Here is a 22,905-nt window from a genome sequence, read left to right on the forward strand (position 1 = left end):
CATGATCCAGGTTTTTCTGGACCTAGATTTACTTGGTTCAACATGCAATGTGGTACTTACTTGATTCTATAAAAACTTGATAAATGCTTAATAAATCACGATGCTGAATTTTTCTTTCCTAAACTCCATGTTAATAATCTCTCTAGAGATTCCTCTGACCACTGCCCCATGCATATAGATTTTAACTTTGAAGGTGATTGTATGCCTAAATCCTTTCATTTCATGGGTATGTGGATCACTGGTCCAATCTGTAGGGACATTATAGCAAATTCTTGGTTTATTCATGTGAAGGGACTCATGCGTTCAAACTTAAAACCAAATTACTTAACTATAAAAAAAGGTCTGAAAGACTGGAATACAAATTCTTTGGCAATGTTCAAACCAATATTTCTACCACCATAAATGAACTTAAAGAAGTTCAAATTTCTTATCCTTCTGATACCATGCATATTTCTAGACTCAAAGCTAGACCAACCTATCTGTGTACTCTTTAGAAGAGCTCTGCTGGCAGGATAAATCCTGAGAGGTCTGGCTCTTGGAAGGAGATAGAAATACTCCATATTTCCATGGAGTCACCTCGTTTAAAAGAAAAATAAATTCCATCAGCTGGATTAAAAACAATTATGGAGACATCCTTATTGATAGAGATAGTATTGGTGCCTCCTTTGTTGACTATTTCAAAAACATTTACTCCTCACATCCTCAATCTTTCTAAGAAGAGGTGTTGCTTGACCTCCCATCCAACTGTCTGAATATTCCTTTATAGCCTGAAGAAATAAAAAATGTTATTTTTCACATGGGGAAAAAAAGTTCCTGGCCCTGATGGTTTCACTGGTTTATTTTTTCAGAAACATTGGGACATTGTTGGTGAGTCTGTTATTAACATGGTGCAAATCTATTTTAAAACTTGACATGTAGCTAAATTTCTCAACCATACCAATATTGCCCTCATTCCCAAGGCCCATACTGTTGAGTTTGTCTCTCATTATTGACCTATAGATTAATGTAATTTTGCTTATAAAATTCTTTCCAAAACTGTGGCTAACAGACTAAAACCCTTTATGGATGGTTTAGTCTCCCAAAACCAAAGGGCCTTTGTTCATAAAAGAAGCATAGCTGACAACATCCTTCTAGTCAATGAGGTGGTTTTTACAGTGAATCACTATCAAGGTAAGGAAGCTCTAGCTGCCACTAAACTTGATATGTCTAAAGCTTATGATAAGCTTGAACAAAACTTTATCGAGAAAGTTCTTAGAAAGTTGGGTTTGTGTGAACACTAGATATCTTTGATAATCCAATGTTTGGGCATTGTCTCTTACTCTGTGTTACTCAGTGAGTCAATGGTGTCCCTACTGGGCTAATCCAACTTGAAAGGATGTCTTAGACAGGGGATCCTTTACGTCCCTATATCCTTTGTTCAGAAGCCTTATCTGCTTATATTGATAAACTCACTTGAATAAATTTGGTCCAAGGTATCAAGGTTTGTAGAAATTCCTCCCCCACATAACTCACTTACTCTTTGTTGATGATTGTTTGTTGTTTTCTGAAGTTATTGTCCATGATTTCAATATCATTAAGTATTATTTGCATGAGAACTGCTCTGCTTCTGGTCAGGAAATCAATTTTGATAAGTCTGGTATTTTATTTAGTAAAGACTTACCTCCCTCTGTCACTCAGTAACTCTATAATATTCTCAACATTAGCTCTCAGGACCTGGGAAAAACGTACTTGGGAACTATCATTAGTTTCGAGAAGTCTAAAATCCGAACTCATATGAGTATCTTACAGTATGTTGATGCTAGAATCACTCCTTGGTATCATAAGATTTTATCCCAAGATGTTAAAACTTCTCTGGTTATACATGTTGGTCAGGCCATCCCCATTTACCAAATGACATCTTTTCTTATTCCTAAAGCCATATGCAGAAAAATGGATTCTCATCTCTGTAAATTTTAGTGGGGGAATACCTAGACCCTAGGATAAAAAAACTTCATTTACTTGGCTAGGACACTCTTTGCTCTCCTAAGAGTGAAGGGGGTTTAGGATTTAAAAAAGATGAATTGAATGACCTATGCTAGATGGGAATGCTTGGAAGTTGGTTGAACAACCTCAATCTCTTATAGGTACTATCCTTAAAGTTAGATACTTCTCTAATACTGATTTTTTGAATGCTAAATGCCCTTTTACTTGCTCTTGGACTTGGAGATGTATTTATGCTATTAAGGAACTCATAAAACTTTTTATATCTTGGATTGTTGGAGATAGTCAGTTTATTGACCCTTGGTGAGATAACTGGATTTCCAATCTAGGTTTTGCTAGGCCTAACCCTCTTGTTCCCCATGCCCCTAATTTGAAGTTTCTTACTTTATTAATTCTGACACTAAATCTTGGATTGTTTCTAGATTGAACACCCATTTTGACAATGCTTATGTCCAGAAGATTGTTATTGTTCCCTTAAACCAGCTATACACTCCTGATGTGAGGACTTGGAAGCTTTCAGAGAATGACAAATTTAGCTATAAATCTTCCTACTTGGGTATCAGAGGTCTTAGACATTCCCCAAGCAATACTCTTAGGAAACTAAAAGTACCCACTGTATCTAGCTTTTTATTTGGAAATCTGCTAGAAATGCTTTGCCTACTAGAACTATTCTGCAAACTAGAATGCCAATTGACACCATCATTTTCTCAAAATGCCTTGCTTGTAATGAGACTGCTAAGCATGCTATGGTCCTTTGCCCCTTTGCTTGTTCTGCTACCTCTCTTGTTTTACCTATTCTGAGTTTTTCCAACTCTACTTTGCTTGAGTGGTTTGATCATCGGCTTGTTAATGTTGTTACTTCCTTCTCCGAGGAGTCTAATTTTTTTTTTTTTTGTTGTCATGTGGTCTATCTGGAATAGTAGAAACAATTTGATTTTCAGTAAAAAAATAAAGAGGAGAACCCTAGTACAGTTATTGCCAGAGCTAAATTCATGATTCCAGTTAAAGGCCCTTTTATACCTCCTATCCCCTATCCCATTGTCATTGGTGGTGCTTCTTGGATGCCTCCTCCTCAAGGATGGTTAAAAGGGAATACTGATGGTGCCTTTGATCTTGAATCTATGGCTAATGGTGCAGGCTACATAATTCGTGATGTTGTTGGGAAATCTTCTTTTTATGCTGCGATCACTCCTTAAGCATACTCTTCGGAAGAAGCGAAAACAAGAACAATTTGGGAAGTGTTGAAGAAAGCAGTTGAGCAGCAAATTACTCATCTCATTGTAGAAAGTGACGCCAAAGCTCTGATTGACCAATTTTCTCAAGAGAACTTCGATGGCAGTCAACAAACGGATACCCTGCTTAAGGATCGATATTTCGTTTTTCAATTCTAGTCACTACACCAAATTTTGGGATTAGCAACAGGAGTTAGCCGTTACTAAAACGGGTTGTAACGGCTTCTGCCAGTTTCAAAATGGGGTGTTACATTTTTTTGTACCGACAATGCGCCCGTTACGAATTTTGGGTTGTAACGGATTTTGTACCAGGTAGGAGCCGTTACTACGTGGCGAGTCGTAACGGGGAGAGCCGTTACAAAATGTTTGTAACTTGACAGTGGTAACATCTGTGAGCCGTTACGAACTTTTTTGTAACAGCAAAAAAATTACTGCCAGTCAACATTGACCTGGTCAAAATCAGTCAAGACGACCAATTTTGACCAGGTCAAATATTAACCGGCAGTTCATATTCAGCCGGAATTATGCCGGAATTCCAATAACCAGCCTACCCTTTTCATTCCATCACATTAATTCAATTCAAATAACTTTCAATCAAAGAAGAACATTCAATTCATATAACTTTCAATCCAAGAAGATCATTCAATTCATATAACTTTCAATCAAAGAAGAAAATAAATTCTTCTAAGTATCAAAATCTAAGTTAAAAAACTCGCTGAGTTCATAGAAACTTCCTACATTGTAACTTACAAAACTTACAATATTGAAAAGCAACAATCAGATGCCAATCAGTTCATAGATAGTTCATAAGCCAAGGCTATCCCACCAAACCTGCAATCAAGATATGTGAATTAGATGAGGCAAAGCAAAGGCTATCAGATAACCTCAATGAAAAGTAAACATGTCAATAGTGTCAATCCACGCCCACAAGAGTATATGGTAAAGTATGATGTAATCATAAAGTACTTACGAGCTGATGTTATCAGTGTCACCATCGATCCCAGCTTTATCCCACACGTCAGATTAGTGTTATGCTTCACTCCATTGATGTGGTAATTCCATGACCCACTATCGGGAATCTGAAAATACAAAGCACCAGTTAGCCTCTAGTTCATCATATACAAAAACACCACAAGGAAAACATCTACCATACAAATCAGTTCAAGACACTTTGCAACCCACCTATCATACTAAAAATCCAATCTCAATAACGGGCATCGGAAGTTCTATAAAAATCTAAAGAGCATGTGCAAAAGATAATTACCATGTCGAATATAAATGACATTCGACCAGGAAGAAACATCTCATTCAACTTGACAGTAGTCTGTGGCTTGACAATCCATTGATACACTGACTACACAACCAGGAAATCAATGTCAGAAACCAAATAAACACAACTCCTTCCCATCCTAAGATACCGTAAATAAAAAGTTCATCACATTCTATGCAGGACAAACACACCTTTGCAGTCGCGGTACGACAAGTCACAGCATGCTCTTCCTTCACAACTTTGCTGGACACCACGAACAACAAACTCAGTAAAACACCCCACCCGATAAAAGCAAACACAACACCCAACAAGACCGAGTAATAGAGTAGTAGACTCACCAATGTCTGCACCGAGACCTTGCATCCCAGAAACAAGGATATTGGAAGCAAAAAGTCTCCGCATAGTTTCTCTTCCATAAACAGCAAGCTGTCTACTATGCAAATCCCTATCAATTTCATGTGAATTTCCATCACCTAAAGACATCGTTGCAGCAGAAACCCTAGTTTGGTCCTCCTCGTCGTTTCTAGATTTCTTAGTAAGACTTGTAATCGAACTGTAATCAGCAGGCATTTCATAAGCTGCAGACAACAATTCATGCAACACTTACCAGGTCAACTACTTTAACAAATGCTTTCTTGTGCTTTGCCTTAATTTCTTCTGCCAATACCTACAACAAACGCAAACTTGAGCCGAGTACAACAAAAAATTCAAGCACCTAGGATCAACGTCAAGCAACTTAAAACCTAAGGGAAAGAAATATGGACTTTTAAGGCATTATAAAGTTTACAGTAAAGTAAGAAAATTAAGTGCAGATTCAACTACATTGGACACCTTTCTCCATGGTTTTCCTAACCTACTGTGGAAGACGTGTTATTATTCTCAAAAACTAAGTTACAGACACAAAAGGTTCATAACTTTAACAAAGTTTATGCAGTTTCCCGTCAATTAACTTTACTGCCTGAAAGATCGAAGTACTTGAGTTCATCATTTTCATTCTCTAAGACTAAGGTGTTGGTTCTGTTAATCCAACAGATTCAAAGAATATTCAAATATTCCTACCAATGAGATGAACACTAAAAAAATTCCCAAATTCGGCAAAATACAGCTAAACCCCAAAAGAAACGAATTGCCTAAAAAAAGAAACTAATTGTACTTTACCTTAGCAAATCCTTCAGCAATACCAGTCTGAGTACCAAAAAATATAGTGAGCTTAGTTTTACCAGACTCTTTCTTCTCTGAATTCTTAGCTCAAGAATCAGCCAAAAACATCACAAATTTGTATCATTCTCAGCCCCATGACATTCTTAATTTCTCAGTTCATCAAAGTTCAACCCAACAGCAACTTCACCTCATTGTTTACTCTAGAGCCCTCATCTGATAGGAGAATGAAATTCAATCATTTATCAAACATAATCACAGATTATCAAGTACAATTGACAGAAAATGAAGCAATAACCAAACCAAGAAAATAAACAATTTAACAGAAATTCAAAACAAAATCATAAACAAAAACCCCAACACTTCTTCTACAAAATCATCATAAAAAACCCAAAATCTATAAAACCAAAAAGCACACATATTATGTATGATGGTTAAATCATTAGGGTTTTGAAGCTTGAATTGATTCATTGACAGGAATCAAAGAAACAAAAACCCCTAAATGAAAACCCTAAATCGCTACATAATCTCAAAAACCCATAAATCAATGACATAGATACAATCGAATCCGAACCATACACAGAGATAATACTCTTGATAAAGAAACCAAAATAAAGAATAAGATCTAGAAAATCGAAGGAAAAAAACCTTATCGGATAAAATAGAACAAGGTAGGCTAATCGATTTTAACAAATTCATTATCAGCAGAACAACCATCTCATAGGATTCTCGACATGCTTCTTACAGTAATCAATCAACCTTACCAACATTTTTCAATCTTCTTAACAAATCTATACAACATCAATCACCCTCAAAAGCATATTAGGTTATGAAGTTCTTAAAGTAGAAAAAAAAGAGGAGGAAGATGTGTATAGAAAATCAGAATTGAAGGAAGTTCCTCACGGTTTTGGTTAGAGAGATTGAGAGAAAGCAACAGAGATGAAGAGGTTGAGAGTCTTGAGACGATGCGGCAGAATGATAGGATAGAAAAGAAATAAAAGATGAAGGGAATATTATCTAGGGTTATATGTTTGAAAGTGCATCTCGAGAAACATATGAAGGGTGAAATATTAGTATAGGTATATACGGTGTAGATGGATTGTTAGAAATGTGGGCCCCAGAAAGAACTCAGGTGTTACGACCCAGGTTTGACCAAGCGTGTGGCTGGCACGCCTATAAAAAATTTCGTAACGGCTCTCCTTTGTTACAAAGTTTTGGAAAACTAGAAACGGTCTCTGCCTGTTCCAACCGTTTCGTAACGGGCAGTTGTAACGGGAATTTTGTAACGGGAATTTTGTAACGGCCACAAAGCCATTACGAATTGCTGTTACTAATCCGGGAATTTTGTGTAGTGAGTCTTGTATCCTGTATTTTACTTTTTAACCTAGAACTTGCAACAATGTAGCTCATACCGCTACTGGGTCAAAGCAACTCTAAAACTTGTTTATGGTCTAGACCTCTAATTTAGCTTTTGCCTACTATTGAGGCAGACCTCTAGCCTCCTTTTTTGATCGTTGATTATAAAACAAAGAAGAAGAAAAACACATGGTCTCCTGTATTATGCCTCTACAAAGAAACCACCATTGGCCGTGGATGGTACAAAATGGCATGTGCTGATGCACATGTCATTTGTCCACCATTGCAAACCATGAACCTCCCTATCCCACTTTGTATAATAATAATTCACATTATAACATGGGACGAAATTGTTTCAGACCACTTGAACTTTGTATAATACTAGTTCCTAAACTTGAGAAATCGAAAGAAAGGAAATATATGCACAAGAAAAGAACTACAAGTATAATCAGATTACGTTAGATTTAAGGTATGAAAACCAAAAAACAGACTACTAGACCCTTCCAACCAAACCACCTTGATTTGCAAATCCTTCCAACCAAGCAGACCCTTGGAGACAGTAAAAGTATTATCAAATGGCAAGAAAAAGTAATGACAAATTGACTCTTGGCTTTTCTATTCGTCTCCTCCCACCACAACCACTCTTTCGTTGTTTACCGCTTGATGGTTGGTTGGCTGATCGTTACCGAGTACTTACTGGATAAATGGTGACAAAATAATATCCATATTATGGAATAAGTCAAGAATATTCTTAGATAATATCCCAACCCAAATATGGTGCGACATTTCACCACCTTCTTGTTCTTTATAGAATTTATAAAGTGAAATTTGTGACATTTCATCACCTTCTTCTTCTGCATAAAATTGATACCGTGTAATTTGGTTTACACCGTCGATTCAAATGATTCCTTGGAAGCCGGGACATGAAATAGTCGGGAATTCAAACATCTGATCTCAAATTGGAACCGGGCTAACCCAAGTTGGTTAACATCGCGTATCACTACTTGAGTGCTTAATGGTTCCATTTCTAGGTCGGTAAAAAGAAAAAGCGCTTAAACAATTATTCCGACAAGCGGTATCAATTTTGAAGTCACAAAAATATCATCATCACTAGCTTGTTTACCTGAAGATTCATTGAACCTAGACATACTATGCTATCGACTTCAAAATATCAGAATCAAAGCAGATAAACAAAAAGAAAAATAATAATGAGAGGCACGTACGTCAGCAAATGCGATAACAGTATTTTCTTTCCATGACAGATACATTGAACCTAGACATCCTATGATATGCCTATAAAAAGGACTCCGAGCCACTGGCATAGTTCGTTAAGGAGAATCAAATCAAACCAGACATACCTAGAAATCTAAATCATTCGTTGCCAATTATTTCTTTCCTTCGCTAATTCTATTTTCACCAGTTTTATCAGAATCCAGTGATGGCTCAAAATATTGCAGATGAGATTCTGAGGCAAAGAAATGAAGAGTTAGAAGTTGAATTAAAGAAGAGTTTGGAACGAGAAGAAAGAATGAGACGAGAGCTTGAAAAAACTACACAAAGACTTTATGTAGTTGAAGAAGCCGAGGAAAGACTTTGTTCTCAACTCGGTGAATTAGAAGCTGAAGCTTTAGACCATGTACGTTTATATCAAGCTCAGATTCGGTCTTTACATGAACAACTTTCTCAGGCTCAAACGCTTCTCCAATCTGTTAATTCTTCTCCCCCCAACCAATTTATCAAAGTCAGTTATTAGATCTAAAGAACATAAAACACCCCGAGAAAATCATGTGGGTGAAATTATAAATATTACTTGAGTTTGTTTCTTGTTTGATTTTGAGATGAGTTTGTGTAAATCTCTTGGATAAGTTGTGAGAAATTGTTGGTTCCAAGTTTTTGAGATAATCAGTCTAATGTGAATTCAAATCTAGTTATCTTTAACAAAATGCTTTGTTCTTGCAAAAACTAAAATTATAACTCCTCACTTCATATAATTAGAGTAAAAAGTACAGAGGTTTTGGATGACACTAGTTTAAGAAAGAAGAGGATCTAGAACAAGAATTGCTTAAGAGCAATGACTTAGCTAACTCACCGCTCTCATAGATAATCGATGAACTCCCATTTTTAACACAACAACCAGATAAAGAGAGATCGGATTTTGCTCTTTAACTGCAGCAAAACCTGATTAAAAAAAGAAACGCGTGTCTTATACCCGAGAGACTTCCGAGTCCGGCCTTGTTTTCAACTATCAAGCAAATTTTACTCTCGCCTTTTTAAGTTAAGTCCCACCACCTACTGATCTCTCTATATCATGGGTGCTAGAAGGATTGTGCAACTGTGAACTTCTGTTCATGAAGTCCAGGTACTCCTGCACCAAAGAAACAGATGAGTATGTTAGATAAAATGCTGAAAGAAATCTCCATAATTTGTTCTATAGTTTGTTTTTAGCCACTCTGAAGTCAATATACTGTAAGACACATGAAAAGAAGTGTTGTTATCCTTACCTGGAGTATAGCAACTGCAGCAAGTTTGTCGACGGCAGTTTTCTCATCAAAACGGCGACGATTTATTGCCTCAGCCTTGTAGTCCACAATTTTGTTATTATTATGGAGATACTTCAGAGGGTTTATGGTATTCAGAACGATCTGATAAAGACAGCAGTAGTTAGAATTACAATCATCCCCCAAGCCAGAAGTCATAACGCACCGATCATATAGAGTTACGCAGAACACATGGCATTTAGATGAAGCAGGAGGAGCGAACGCATACTTCGGCAGCTCATCTTGATTCACAAACATTAGCACACTTGAGTGCTCACCTATGTAATGCATAGCTTCAATTGACTAGTCTGATTATTCCATATTGGAGTGGCTGGTCGCAAGTGCTTTCAGTAAGCCCATAAACCAGCAGTAGATACATGACTATGAGAAACTCCTTTCGTTAACCAAGTGGGAAACAAATGATTTATATCTAAGATTTTAACTTTAATTTTATCTCTAGATATCAGCTTACTTCTGAGGGTTTTATTGTGAAAAGTGGTATTATTGCTCATAGTTAATACCTGAATCAAACATGATAATGAAAATTCACATCAGAATCCTAAGGTTAATCGGTTAGTAATAACATTTGATTTTTCTGGTTTTTATGTCTAAGAAGGCATCCTCATACCCTCTTTTTTTTAGCATCACCTGGAACTGGTTTCAACACGAAGGATGTTGGGGTGAATCCTAAAGCTTCTTAGCAACTGTTGTCATGTACAGCCTATGGGCACCACTTGAAATGCAGCATTAATAAATTCATCCTACTCAATCCCTAGTTGTTCTGGGCTCCTGCGCATAAAAGCCCCATGAAGGAGAGGGTGAGAAATCAATACCCAAGAACACGCACAAATGATGAGAGAGTTATATGAATAGAGCTGCATTCTTTGGCTCAGGGCAGTCACAAGCGAAGTGTCCCTTGCCAAAGTTGTAGCATTTCAGTTTGGACTCTATTGCCTACCACGCTTAAACCCATGTGGTAAGCGCTTCCCATGGGTGCAAAAGCAGCGACGAATCGCTATTTGGCACTCAGCTTCTTGCTCAACATGGCATGACTGAAGAACATTGCCGTCAGATTTTGGTCATGAATCGAGGTGAAGTCACCCAAAGGTGCCAAGCTAGTGTGCTTGGGATCCTAGTTGTACACCTTAAAATTCAACCCTAAACTGCGTAGCCCAGTAGAATATGTTCCATAAGCCAATCCTAGTTGTTCACTGCATACATCCATGGTTGTGTGGGTAAACCTCAAATTCTTCGAAAAAATCACCATGCATACTGCTTAACATTGTAAAGTTTACACTGTAATCTTTGCCAAATCAAGCTAAGAAAGCAATACTAAATCAAATATGGAAGGACATACCTCGGAACTACAAATCCCAAAGGCCATTCTTTATCACACACTTAAATAGAACTTAAACCCCTGAAGCAGATTCAGTGATTGTTTTCGACTAGAAAAATAATACACTGATTCACACTATAAAACCCTTGGAACCAAGGTGAATTAATGGAGATGGGGTTGATGAGAGGAAAAAGACTTTCTGAAACAAGAAAAAAAAAATCTTGCTTTTGGTTTTAACTATTTAGGGATTTTCTTGCATATGAAGTATTGACTTTAGGTGGTTTCTAAGACCACTTATAACTATCACATACAAACAAAAGACATGTCATGAGCTACAGGTTTGGTTCACGGAAAACCTTAAAAACTAAAAGTCTAGACTGATCCAAAACATACCCACGTCCGCCTTAAGAACCAACAAAAATGGTCAGAACAACAGTCACATGAAAGGGTTTCCTTAGCATAATCAACCTCCAGTGTGACTATTAGGTCTTCAGCACATCCTATTCTTTAACGCCTGTTCTATCTGGATGAAAAATCCCTAAAGATATTGAGGACTAACCTTTGAAGTAAAATGCTCCTCCCAATATGTAAATTTTACATCTTCAAGTTCTTCTCGCTTACGGAGATCTTGAACTAGATCTTTTACTTGGAAACTCTAATCCAAAGAAAAACAGATGGTGAGCAATAAGAAATTGAGGGGTTCATGACAGAATCACAAAACAGAGACTCACTTCTACTTGTGAAACATTTCGAGTATAACAGCAGCCGATAACGAGCCCCCCTAAAGAAAGTTCGGAAATCTGCATAAGAACGCCAGCAATCAAACAGACTTGAAAAACACAACACGAAGTTTGGAAGACCAAGCATGACATAATGCTTTCATCCTAATTCACAATGCTAGGTTAGCTGTTACTTAGAAAAGACTACATAAGTTGTGGCTAATTACATTGTCTCATCAAACATGACAGCTGACAGTGGACCAATATAATCAATTAGAGGGGAATATGCATCAGAATTTTTTTTTCCCTGAGTGATGCGGAAATCAAGTTCTAAATGCTTTTCTTACAATGTTCCAAACATGTAAAAGAACTTACAAAGAAAGACAACCAAATGAAAATGATGAACATACCAAAGTTCGGAAATCTTTTGCCATTAGATCAATATTTGTCTGTTTACGGACTAATACGCTGCAGCAACATAATACACACAACTACATTAGTAACACAAAGCGCAACTGAACTAAGATAAAACCAGATAACAGAGAAGCAAATGGTGATCCAAAACATGGCCACATTCAAAAGAACAGATAGCATATACATAGAAGCAAACGTAACTAAATAAAATTCACAAAAGTTGTGGTCCATAGGATGTTCCATTTGTGGGGAAAATTTCCTTGGTTCGAAAATCAGTTCCACAATATGCTCGAGATCAGTGTTTTCTGCATCCACCACACAATTACAAGAGTTGAAGACCTCGTTCAACCGGTCGCTACTTGGTAGAAAAAGCACAACATTCCTCCTGGACCAAGATGAAGGTTTTGGGCTAACCAAGGATGAAACTTAAGTAACTCCCTCTGGAAGGGAACTTGAAATACATGTGTAAAACTAGATTTTCGGCCATACAAAACCCGGAAAACTAGTTTGCTACGGCAAAGTAAGAATGCTGATACCGCATATTTCCATCATTCTTAACAGTTTTTGTTTTTAATAGTTGATATGCTTTAACTCCAACTTACCAGAGGGTGTGAAAGGTATTGACCAGAGGTTGGAAACTGAAAGACACAGTTTTGTGTCCTCAAACCCAAAACCACGTGCAGACAAGTGTTATGTAATTCCCTCTAAGCAGAAAATCGTAGTACTTCAGTGAAGTACTAGAGTGTAATGTGCAATATAGCAGCGATGGTTCTACCTTAAAGGTAAAGCTTCTCGAAGTTTAATAGTTGATTTGCTTTAACTCCAGGTTATCTGAGGGTGTGAGAGGTACTAACCAGAGGTTGGAAACTGAAAACACAGTTTCGTGTCCTCAAATCCCATAAACCACACATAGACAAGTGTTCTGTAATGCCCTCTAAGCAGAAAATTTAATATACTTTAATTTAGAGGTACAATGTGGACTATAGAATTGACGGTTTTACCTTAGAGGTAAAGCTTCTCTATTTTCACGATCTGATATAGCCAACCCAACATATTTGTGTCCCACATCCAAACCTAGCAGCCGTCCTGGCTTCAGTTCATTTGTTTTCATCACAGTACGAAACAAGTGGACCGGACTTAAGCACTTCATCTGTAAATTCACAAAGAGAACATGCTCAATGAATAACGACACAGAATAAGTTTGGAAGCTAACAAAATGTGATGATGACAAAGTCAGAAAACAGCAGTTTAGCCTTCTTTTGGTCCCTAATCTATTTCTCTAAAATAAAATCAGTACAAAAACTACGCTATATTAAGCATATATGAATTGTACAAAATTGCATGGGTTGGTGCACATGTCAACCATTATATACCACAAACCTCATATCCCATTTGGTGTATTTTGAATTTACGTGTAAAAGGTGCATGTCTGAATGTATTATGTGTATATAAAAACCCTCTACAGTCTGTACTTTATGGTGTCATATCGATAAGATTTCAAACTAAACATTAAACGGTATATAAATAGCACAGGAAGAGATTGTCTCGGTCCCCTAGAACATTACACACATTAACCTATTCTCTTCAAACAGATAAGTGACAAAAAATTAATCATGTAACGGAAACCTAAATAATGTTCTCAGGTTGCCAATAAAGGTACCGAAGATCTTAGATTACAGCCTCATTCCTCCAAACAAGTCAAAAGATTTTTCTTTCAGAATCAAAAGCATTAACTTATCACCAAGTCAAGTATTACCTCTTACGCTCTAAGTTATCAGAGTTTGGAAAGAAGAAGCGCTAGCTCCTCATCAGACACCTTGACCTCCACACAAGCTCCTACAGATACAGCAAGTTGTGCAGCTAATTGGTGCTTGCACTGGAAGAAAACAGAAATGAAAAACAAACACTCAGTACCACAGAACCCTCGAATAGGTCGACACCAAATAGCAATGCAAAACGAGGGATTATCTCTATGGCGTAACCATAAAGAGGGTTAAGAAGAAAACATGAAATCTTACACAAATCTGTTCTCCTTTGTTGACAATGTCGTAAAAGAATGAATAACAAGCACAATAATGTTCAGCAAAACAGAAATACTCTTCTTTTCTCCTTGATTCCCCCACAACCTGATATATAAAACAATGAAAATTTCTACAACTAATCCAAATGAATAAAGATGAGAAACAAAAATAAATGAGGAATATTGTTAACCTGAAAAACGCAACGGCCACTAGGTTCTCCAACAATTCTCTTTACACCTCTCTGATCAACTATCTTTGTAGCACGCTCGAGGTTCTTCCCGTACAAGAAATGCAATCTGAACTACAAAAACACCTAGTCTTCAAAACCGCGTTTCTTCCTAAACAATTCTAGTTTCAAAATTGAAAAATTGAAATTAACACAGAAAAAATACTAACATGGAAAGATGATTATCTGTAACTGAACGAGTCGATTTAATCTCACTCCAAACTGCTTCTGCAACCAAATTGCTTGAAGACATTTAACTTTTATAATTCCTACAAGAGAAACATCAAACCGCAGCTAGGGTTTACAATTAAAAATAAATAAATACAGTATGCGTTCTTCAGCGGATTCGGTGAATTGAAACTACTATTCATCAGTCTGAGAAACGTGATAATCAACTAGTAACGCAATTATGCAAAGAATATATTCGCTGAGTACTTGCATCAAATGCAACGCCGCGCGAAAATGTGAGCGTTTGTTTGTTGGTTTGCCTCAAAGGGAAACACGGACCGGGGAAGAAACAGCGGACTACTGGACTGATTTGAGTTTCTGAGTCTCGAATATTTATTTATTTTCCTCTTAATACGCCTTAGCTTTTGAAATAGACGGAAATGACCACCGATATTTATTTATTTTGATCAGACCACCGGATGTACAACAATATATTCTCGACCTACCAAGGCAAATCCTCGTGCGGAGATGTGTTGCTATGAAAATTGGGTGCCAGTTGCGTATGGCTTTCAGAGCACCAGATTGAGATTTAAACCGAGTCAATGCCGATTTGGTACACTTTCAATAAAATGATCAAATATTTACGAAATTTTCTTATATTGATTAAAATAGATACAACCCCTCACACATTATGCTTATAACTAGACACACCAACACACAAAGGAAAATATGTTACAAAAATGAAGTTCATAAACATTATTACAACAAGAAATAACAAAAGCACCCATTAAGGAAATCCAAACCCTATAACATGTAATTTCTCCCTCATTTTGCTCTTCACATCCGTTTGAGTTTATTGGGATCAGCCAATTGTGAGAAGAAATGAGCAAGATAAGTAAATATACCTGCTATGAAACAAATAATCAAGTTAAGAATGTTAGAAAAGTAGTCCTTGTAATTTGTCTTTGGTGAATGAGTTCTGTCAGAGAATATCAAAGCCCTATATATTGCTTCAGTTAAGGCGTATGCAGTAATTGGGTCTGATTCATCAGCTAAAATCCCATGCTCAGTTAAACAAACAATGTCGTATGTTCCACTTGTTTCTGATATCCCCAGGAATTCACATATCTTAATCCGGCCGTCGATCCTTTCTTCTACCGTTAACTTATCACTGTGCGTCATGATCAGGATTGGATTTTCATCTGTAATCACCAAAAAAAAAAGAACACCTTAAATCGCAACCCTTCAAACTAGGAGTCATATGTCTTATGTTTTTGTTATTAGGGGAAGAAATAGAAACTTACTGGATTTTCTCATAGATGGAGAGTAGAAGAGATCTTTGGTAGACTCCAACGGCTTTGAATCGCCCTTCAATAATGCTTTGTAAATCTCTGCAATGTTCACTACCACCATAGCGCAGTTAACTCGCCTCCTTATAAACCTAGACGTAGACGGCATTATAGGCCCCGTCAAATTTTCTTCTACTCCTGGTCTACGACAGAGTTGGTGATGGTGAATTCCAGTCACCATCCAGTTATTTAAACCTTCTAGACTCTCACCTAATTGACTGTAATCTAAACCTCTCGAATCGTAAACACAAAATCCACTTCTCATAGATCTTAAAACATTGTGTTCTTCCATGAACATCGTTGTATACTCTGATGACACCCCTGTACATACACGCAAAATGTCACAAAATGTCTCCATGCAAAAAAAACTAAGTTCTGGTCATCACTTGAAACAAAAAATTACCACCCATTTTAAAAGAAATTAACCCAGACAAAATGTACCAAAACACCCTTAGAACAAGTGTACAACGAGAAAGTACGCATTCCCTCCAAACAAAAAGCGGTTGAAAATTTAAGTTTTAAGCAAGAAAGTTCTGAATATGATCTACTACTGGAGTTTTTCATTAGTGGTGGTGGCTTAAGAAATTTCTGGCCGGTTTTGACCCTTTATTTTGGCATCATGTCCCAATAGTCTCTCGATTTGGCGGCTGCGGCCTGACCAAAAGACTACTTTACCCCTAGATGTCCAGTCATTGAAGTCAAACTACAATGCAAACGGGATCCAATCCGGTAACGAACTCAACTATTCTAGATTCAAAAGAAAAACAGAGACACAATTGGGAACTGAAAATTATGAACTGAATTAAGAATTATTACCTGAAGTTTGAGTGAAAGGAATGAGACCAGATCTACCAAGAACACTATACATGAGATTAATAATTGAGCTCTTGCCAGCACCAGAAAATCCAACTAAGAGAATTGTCATAATTGGAGAAATTTCCATGTCTTCTTTCTTAATTCCACCAGTTGGTAACCAAAAATCACCAGACTTATAACTTAGTAGTTTATGTCTAAGATCATCAAGACCATCAGTAGCAATTAAAGCAAGTCTTTCCATTTCTCTAATAACTTTCAATCTTGGTGTAAGATCTGTAATAAGATTGCTGTAATCAAGTTTCAGATTACCATTTTCATCAAATTCTTTTGCTGATCTCCACCAATTATGGAAAGACGAACGACTCGATGATAGAATATCACTATGGCTGTCATCTTCATCACTTGGAGAAAATTGTTTCCTCATCTTTTTTCTGTTTTCTCCAACTAAAATGAAATCATTCATGAGGTCTTGTACACAGTAAGTACTGTACTGAGATGAAAATTGGGTTGTTTATATAATGGGGAGGAGTTGAATAAAAATAAACTAAGGAAATAAGGCTTCATCTTCGTTATGGGTACAACATGTCAAGTGATGGTCAGAAAACTTAAATTGAAAATACAAGAATATTCTTGTAATTTGCTTAAGGAATGAAGACTTCATTAGTTACATTTATTCACATCAGAACACTATTGTTTGTTTGTTTTTTGATTTGATGTTGTTGCTTGTGTAGTTGAGTTTTGGCTTGCTTTTGTTTGAATGCTCGTGGAGAGGGAGTGGATTATTATTATTATCTGGAATGGGAGGTTGCAAATGGAGAAATCATTAGCATATGGGGGAGGACATCTGTTTCTTTCCAGATCTCAACCACCTTTTTGCCAAGCCCACCACTCTACCACCTAGAGGATGACAACTCTGTAGCTGACCTGCTAGACAAAAAAACAAATAACAGTTTGGACAAGCAAGCATCGCATGGGTCATTCTCTCAAAGAGGAAATCCATAAGATTATAAGATTTTCTTTTTCCAAGTCAACAGTCAAGACACTGTTATGTGGTCTTTCATCTTTGACAATATAAGGCTACTTGTGACAAATTTTATAGTTCTCATTTGGGTATGACCAAAACCCACCAAAAGATTTGGCTAGTTCTATGACGTCCAAGGATCCCCTTACACTTTTATTATCACACTATCTTATATGTTGGGTTAATTTTTGATAATAAAAACCAAACCATAACGGATTTTAAGCTAATATTTTGGAGATATGTTCATCTTACCAAGCTCTACATACCTAGCAAAAATGAGCGCATTCCGAAATATAAAACCTCACAATCTACCGGTAATAATTTCGACGGACAGAAATCTGTTGATTTTCGACTGCTCATTTTCAAAGTAGTAGATGGTAGTGTTATATGTATCGGAAAACGCTCATTTTTGGTAAGTATGTAGAACTTAGTAAGAGGAACATATCCCCAAAATATTAGCTTCAAATTCATTATATTTTGATTTTTATTCGTAAAAATAACGCCTAACGTGTGAGATAGTGTGATAATAAAAGTGTGAGGGGATCCCTCCTCTTCTATGACTTATAAATTGTTGACAAAGGCTTAAATTTTTCATTTGGAAGTGTATTCAACATATTCTGCCTCTTAAGAACTTTTTGTACATGATAGGATGTGTAACTGATGCTAGTTTGCCTTTCTATTATAGAGCAGCTAAACAATGTAATGTATCTATGTATATCATGTTTTGTCCTTTTGCAAGATCAATTTGGTTTAGAGAGCTCTTCAAGTGTCTCAGCGATTTCTTAAGCATGTATAAACCTTGGTTATCTTTAACCTATGCAATACGAATACTTCTATATTGGTTAAGCATCTATAGCGGCTGTGAATCGAATTTCCACTAGGGGTGGGACTTGGGTTGGTTGAGCGTGGGTTAGAAGGCTTGACCGAGGCAGACACGAGCTAGGAATTTTTTGTCCAGATTGCCTATCGAATGCGTGGAACCCATGGAAGTACTTCCCAATCCCGGCCAAGTTATGTTCCTCGGGTTGGCCCAAGTTTCGCTGGACATCATAATAACAAATTTTAGTAGTAATAAGATTTAATTGCTCTATTTATCTCAAATTTCCAAATTACGGAAGATTATTTACAATAATATAAACTTTTATCATATTGAATGATTAATGAGATGAATATAATTTATATTTTCATTATTAGATTTGAATATAATATCCAAAATTACTCTAAATAGATAATAATACGAATTATAAAAATAGTTTTATATAACTATATTATAGTTCTTCGGGTTGGGCGAGTTGCTTGGGTTAGAAATATTTGTGCACATGCTTGTCCAAATTTAACTCGGGTTTATAAAACTTATGCCCAAGCTTTCCCAAAATCTTGAAACACGGTGTCCATGTTCGTCCAATGTTCGGGTTGGACATGGGTTGGGCGGGTTAACCCAACCCAAGTCCCACCCCTAATTTCCACACTTGGGGATATTTCTGGTATCTATATCAGATACCGTTTTTTAAGGCTGCACTATTTGTCACCTACACTTCTCGTATTTGCCACCCACCTTAATTATCACCCTACTTATTCCATTCACCACCTAGTATTTTTATCATATATCCCAAATACCACATTTTATTTTTTTCATTCACACCCAACAATGAAATCACCCCAATAACTATACGGAAAAAAATCGGCACAAAATAATTCTCTTCCACCGACCACATTTTTTTTTCGAAAAATGGGTCATTTGTCCAAATATTTTTAAAATATGGTTCTAATGGACGAGTAAAAATTAGTATGGGCGAAATGGATACCAAAAAAATAGCAAGGATGAAACTGGATTCATCATGGCTTAAACTTAAAAAAGAGCGAGGATGAAACTGGATGCATCCTGATATAAATTAAAAATAAGAAAAAATATTTGAAAATGGGTAGGATGAAACCGTTTACATCCTGGCTATTTTTACATTGTGGTCCATTTAAACGGTATCAAATTTTACATGTCTTTTTCATCAAGAAATTATTGATTTTGGTTTTTTTAACCAATTTTGTTGTTCTTTTAGAACGCGCAATTGGGTGATACTAAAACTAATTGGGGGATAGAGGAAAAAGACAAAAATGGGATTTAAATGGTAAAGCAAGGTCACCCCCTATCCATGAATTTTAACTATTTCCTAATCTGCTCCTCACTAATCATGTTTAATGGTTAATTATGATTAGTTAAGTTAATTGGTTCGTTTGATGATGATTAGTATAAATCATTAACGTTGAATTTGTTGATGCAACAACATTAAATCAAGATATTTATGATCATGAAGCTTTAGGTGAAGAACCAACCCAGGAAAGTAAACAAGCTGAACATACAAGTACTCCAATTACCCATGTATAGGTATTAATGTATTGAAATTTGATTTTTTTTTCATTGAATCCTTCATTGTTACGCCTGAAAAACTCAGTGTCGCATGGTAAAAGTATTATCGAGCATGCCGGTAGTGGTGCCGGCATGGTCGATTTCCAAATGAACCATGCCGGTTTGAGGACAAAAACATACAGAAAAAATTTGTCTGAAATAGCAAGTATCGGCATGGTTTTCATCCTGAATAACCATGTCGGAACTCAGTATCGACATGGTATTCATCCTGAATAACCATGTCGGAACTCAGTATCGGCATGGTCTTCATCCTAAATAACCATGACGGTACTGAGGAACCTAGTACCGGCATGGTCTTCATCCTAAATAACCATGCCGGCACTCAGTACTGGCATGGCCTTCATCCTAAATAACCATGTCCGCACTCAGTACTGGCATGGTCTTCATCACTACCGGCATGGTCTTCATCACTATCGGCATGGTCTTCATCACTACCGGCATGGTCTCCATCCCTACCGAATGTAAAAAAAAAAAGAGTTCAAAGCGAGGAGCCGGCAGAAAAGGAGAAGGGAATTTGAAAGGGAGTGAGAAATGTTTCAAATTTATAAGGGAGTAGGGTATTTTTATGTTTGATTTAACTTTTATTGTTTTAAAAAGTAATTTCGTATTTTCATCCCGAAAAACACCTCTTAACAAACACTATTGATTAAGGGAAATAATTTATATCTCCAATTAATTTTAGTATCCTCGATGGCGCGTTGTTCTTTTACGCCATCCTCGTTCACGAATCACCACCATCTCTCAATTTTCAATTGTTTAATCGTAAAGAAAGCATGAAACGCCGTAGCAAAATCAAAACCCAAGAAAAGCTAAAATATAACCTAATTTTTATATAAAAAATTCAATTTTATACTTTTTTTACTATTATGATGAAGAGTTAGCATTTTAGATAAAATGACTCTGATTTCATTTCTTAAGAAAACAAATTCGAGATAAACGACAAATCGGCCATTAGTGAACATAGTAGGTGACCTAGTCGATCGTTACTGATCGACTGCAGGTGTATCTAGTTGTCCAATTTTGGACGACTTTCAGTTCTATCAACACATGTGATGTGTACATTTCTGGTGATTTTCATTTTTTATTTTTCTAATCTTACAGCTCTATCAACAACGTATTGTTTTTTTTGAAGCATTATCAATAACGTATTGTGTTTTTAACTCAGATACATCGGTGGTGATTTCTTTCTTTAGTCTTCTGGGTTCTGATCTTGTGCAAGATCACTACTGTTTATCTTTGTTATTAATATTTTTTCGTTGTATTATTTTGGACGACCATCTTTTATTCTCTTGATGTACTTCAACAAGATTAAATCAGTTTTACGTAATACTCTCTCCGTTGTATTATTAGTTGATCTATTTACTTTTAGATTTTGTCCCATAATAAATGACCTATATCATTAAATAAGGAGATAGTTTTAAAATTATCATTTTAATTAATTACTGTTAGTATAAGAAGTAAGAAGTATGCATAATTTGATAGGCATGTTTATATTCGTTACGTAGGTGTTTAAAATGCTTTTTAATGGTATGAAGTTTGCGAACATCCACGGTGTAGTTTGAGAAATAAATCATTTCAAATTTCACTAATTATTATCCATAAGGATATAATTATAAAAAATATTTAAAAATAATATTCCCCTTCGCTGCCATAAAAATTGGGCAAAGTAGACATTAATCGAAGTTCTGGATTCTTGTGAAATGTTGTTAGGATACGTTATTTACTCCCTTAATGAGAATTTTTGAGTTTTCTTACGAGAATATTTGAGTTTTCTTATTCAGTCTGTTTTATTTGGTGGGAGTAAATGGAACAACATACTTGGATATCAATTTAATAAAATTTTAACTTAGGATTAGGAGTGGTGATAGTTATAGTTAAATTTAATTTAAGTACTGTAGGTGGTAAATATGAAAAAATATAATTAAATAGTAGAATTATTTTGCAAATTCTAATGAGGGTGGAAAATAGGAAAAGTATGGGTGGCAAATAGGTGAAACCTTTTTTAATTACGACAAGTCTTGAGAATATCTTTGGGATACTCTAGGAAATACTTTTGGGAAACTTTGCTATAAATTCTTCATATATTTTATTGCACAATTTACTTGTAATCCGGAAACTCATCGTACATTTTTGTCATCATTTTATGGTGTTTCAGCTCCCCTAAGTTACAAAACTTAGGTTTAAGGCTTCTTGGATGGTGTTGATGGTGGATTTTTGACGAAGGCTAAATCGTAAAATAATAAATTTATAAAGTTCTGGCCTAGCTTCAGAAGAATATATGAAAGGTTAAGTCAAGATGATCAATGACTGAGTGTGTAGCCTCTTCAGAACATGCATGGGTATGCGATTATCAAAGCCTCTTGTTAGAGCGTTGCTCAGTCGAACTCGCAATCGTTGCTATCTCAAGCTTGTTTGTCAAATTTAGTTGATCAAAACTATACACTTGATTTCTACTCTACTTATAGCTATGTCTCACACTAGGATAGAACTGTGTAGTTGAGCTCCAGACTTCACGACATTCACCAATAGAAGAAAAAGATCTACTGAAGAGCTTTGTGGAGACTAAAACTTATCTATCACTCAGAAGTCTATTTTATTCTATCTTCTAGAGACTAAGTCGTATAGCTATATAGACTTTTATATTATACACAGTTGATATTTTGAGTCGAGTTTATCTCGCTTATCTATTTCTCGAAATATGTGTTGGAAGCTTTTAGCTTTAGCTAAGTTCATCGTATACTTGACGAGTTTAGTTGGAAACAATTTATTTGTTGGAAACTAAATATTATGTCAAAGATGATCATGTGAAAATTACCCTGTACATCTTACATGATTTGTGTGAGACAGTCATTTGATGTTAACTTGGAAAGTTTCGTATTC

The 22,905-nt window shown here is 36.1% G+C and overlaps 4 protein-coding genes across 8 annotated transcripts; 1 reads left to right on the plus strand and 3 right to left on the minus strand.

The window, feature by feature from the left end:
* Positions 1–3,812: 3,812 nt before the first annotated feature.
* Positions 3,813–6,676, minus strand: LOC113286156. Of its 4 annotated transcripts, none has more exons than XM_026534853.1 (7): positions 6,544–6,676; positions 5,641–5,856; positions 4,821–5,149; positions 4,674–4,725; positions 4,477–4,562; positions 4,183–4,291; positions 3,813–4,043 (listed from the first exon to the last, which is right to left on the minus strand). In XM_026534853.1, the coding sequence occupies exons 3-7, from the start codon at positions 4,950–4,952 to the stop codon at positions 4,030–4,032; spliced, it is 393 nt and encodes a 130-aa protein (XP_026390638.1). In that variant the 5' UTR covers positions 4,953–5,149; positions 5,641–5,856; positions 6,544–6,676; the 3' UTR covers positions 3,813–4,029. The 4 variants fall into 4 exon arrangements, 3 of the variants coding, with proteins under 3 accessions (XP_026390638.1, XP_026390637.1, XP_026390636.1); XM_026534852.1 differs by having other exon boundaries at positions 6,405–6,614; XM_026534851.1 differs by having other exon boundaries at positions 6,289–6,614.
* A 1,656-nt stretch (positions 6,677–8,332) lies between these two features.
* LOC113289212 (protein RESPONSE TO LOW SULFUR 3-like) lies at positions 8,333–8,923 on the plus strand. Its single transcript, XM_026538411.1, has one exon. The coding sequence runs from the start codon at positions 8,435–8,437 to the stop codon at positions 8,747–8,749; it is 315 nt and encodes a 104-aa protein (XP_026394196.1). The 5' UTR covers positions 8,333–8,434; the 3' UTR covers positions 8,750–8,923.
* Positions 8,924–8,942: 19 nt separating this feature from the next.
* LOC113289211 (zinc finger SWIM domain-containing protein 7) lies at positions 8,943–14,926 on the minus strand. Of its 2 annotated transcripts, XM_026538409.1 has the most exons (10): positions 14,420–14,866; positions 14,214–14,324; positions 14,021–14,128; positions 13,759–13,878; positions 13,004–13,152; positions 11,999–12,056; positions 11,601–11,669; positions 11,429–11,524; positions 9,498–9,638; positions 8,943–9,361 (listed from the first exon to the last, which is right to left on the minus strand). In XM_026538409.1, exons 5-10 carry the CDS (start codon positions 13,150–13,152, stop codon positions 9,272–9,274), a joined length of 603 nt encoding a protein of 200 aa, XP_026394194.1. In that variant the 5' UTR covers positions 13,759–13,878; positions 14,021–14,128; positions 14,214–14,324; positions 14,420–14,866; the 3' UTR covers positions 8,943–9,271. The 2 variants fall into 2 exon arrangements, with proteins under 2 accessions (XP_026394194.1, XP_026394195.1); XM_026538410.1 differs by lacking the exons at positions 8,943–9,361; positions 9,498–9,638; positions 11,429–11,524; positions 11,601–11,669; positions 11,999–12,056 and having other exon boundaries at positions 13,015–13,152; positions 14,214–14,319; positions 14,420–14,926.
* A 129-nt stretch (positions 14,927–15,055) lies between these two features.
* LOC113289210 lies at positions 15,056–17,361 on the minus strand. Its single transcript, XM_026538408.1, has 3 exons — positions 16,583–17,361; positions 15,722–16,087; positions 15,056–15,619 (listed from the first exon to the last, which is right to left on the minus strand). The coding sequence occupies exons 1-3, from the start codon at positions 17,043–17,045 to the stop codon at positions 15,255–15,257; spliced, it is 1,194 nt and encodes a 397-aa protein (XP_026394193.1). The 5' UTR covers positions 17,046–17,361; the 3' UTR covers positions 15,056–15,254.
* Positions 17,362–22,905: the final 5,544 nt, after the last annotated feature.

The sequence above is a fragment of the Papaver somniferum genome, chromosome 6, assembly GCF_003573695.1.
Source record: "Papaver somniferum cultivar HN1 chromosome 6, ASM357369v1, whole genome shotgun sequence".
In the NCBI taxonomy this organism is placed as follows: domain Eukaryota; kingdom Viridiplantae; phylum Streptophyta; class Magnoliopsida; order Ranunculales; family Papaveraceae; genus Papaver; species Papaver somniferum.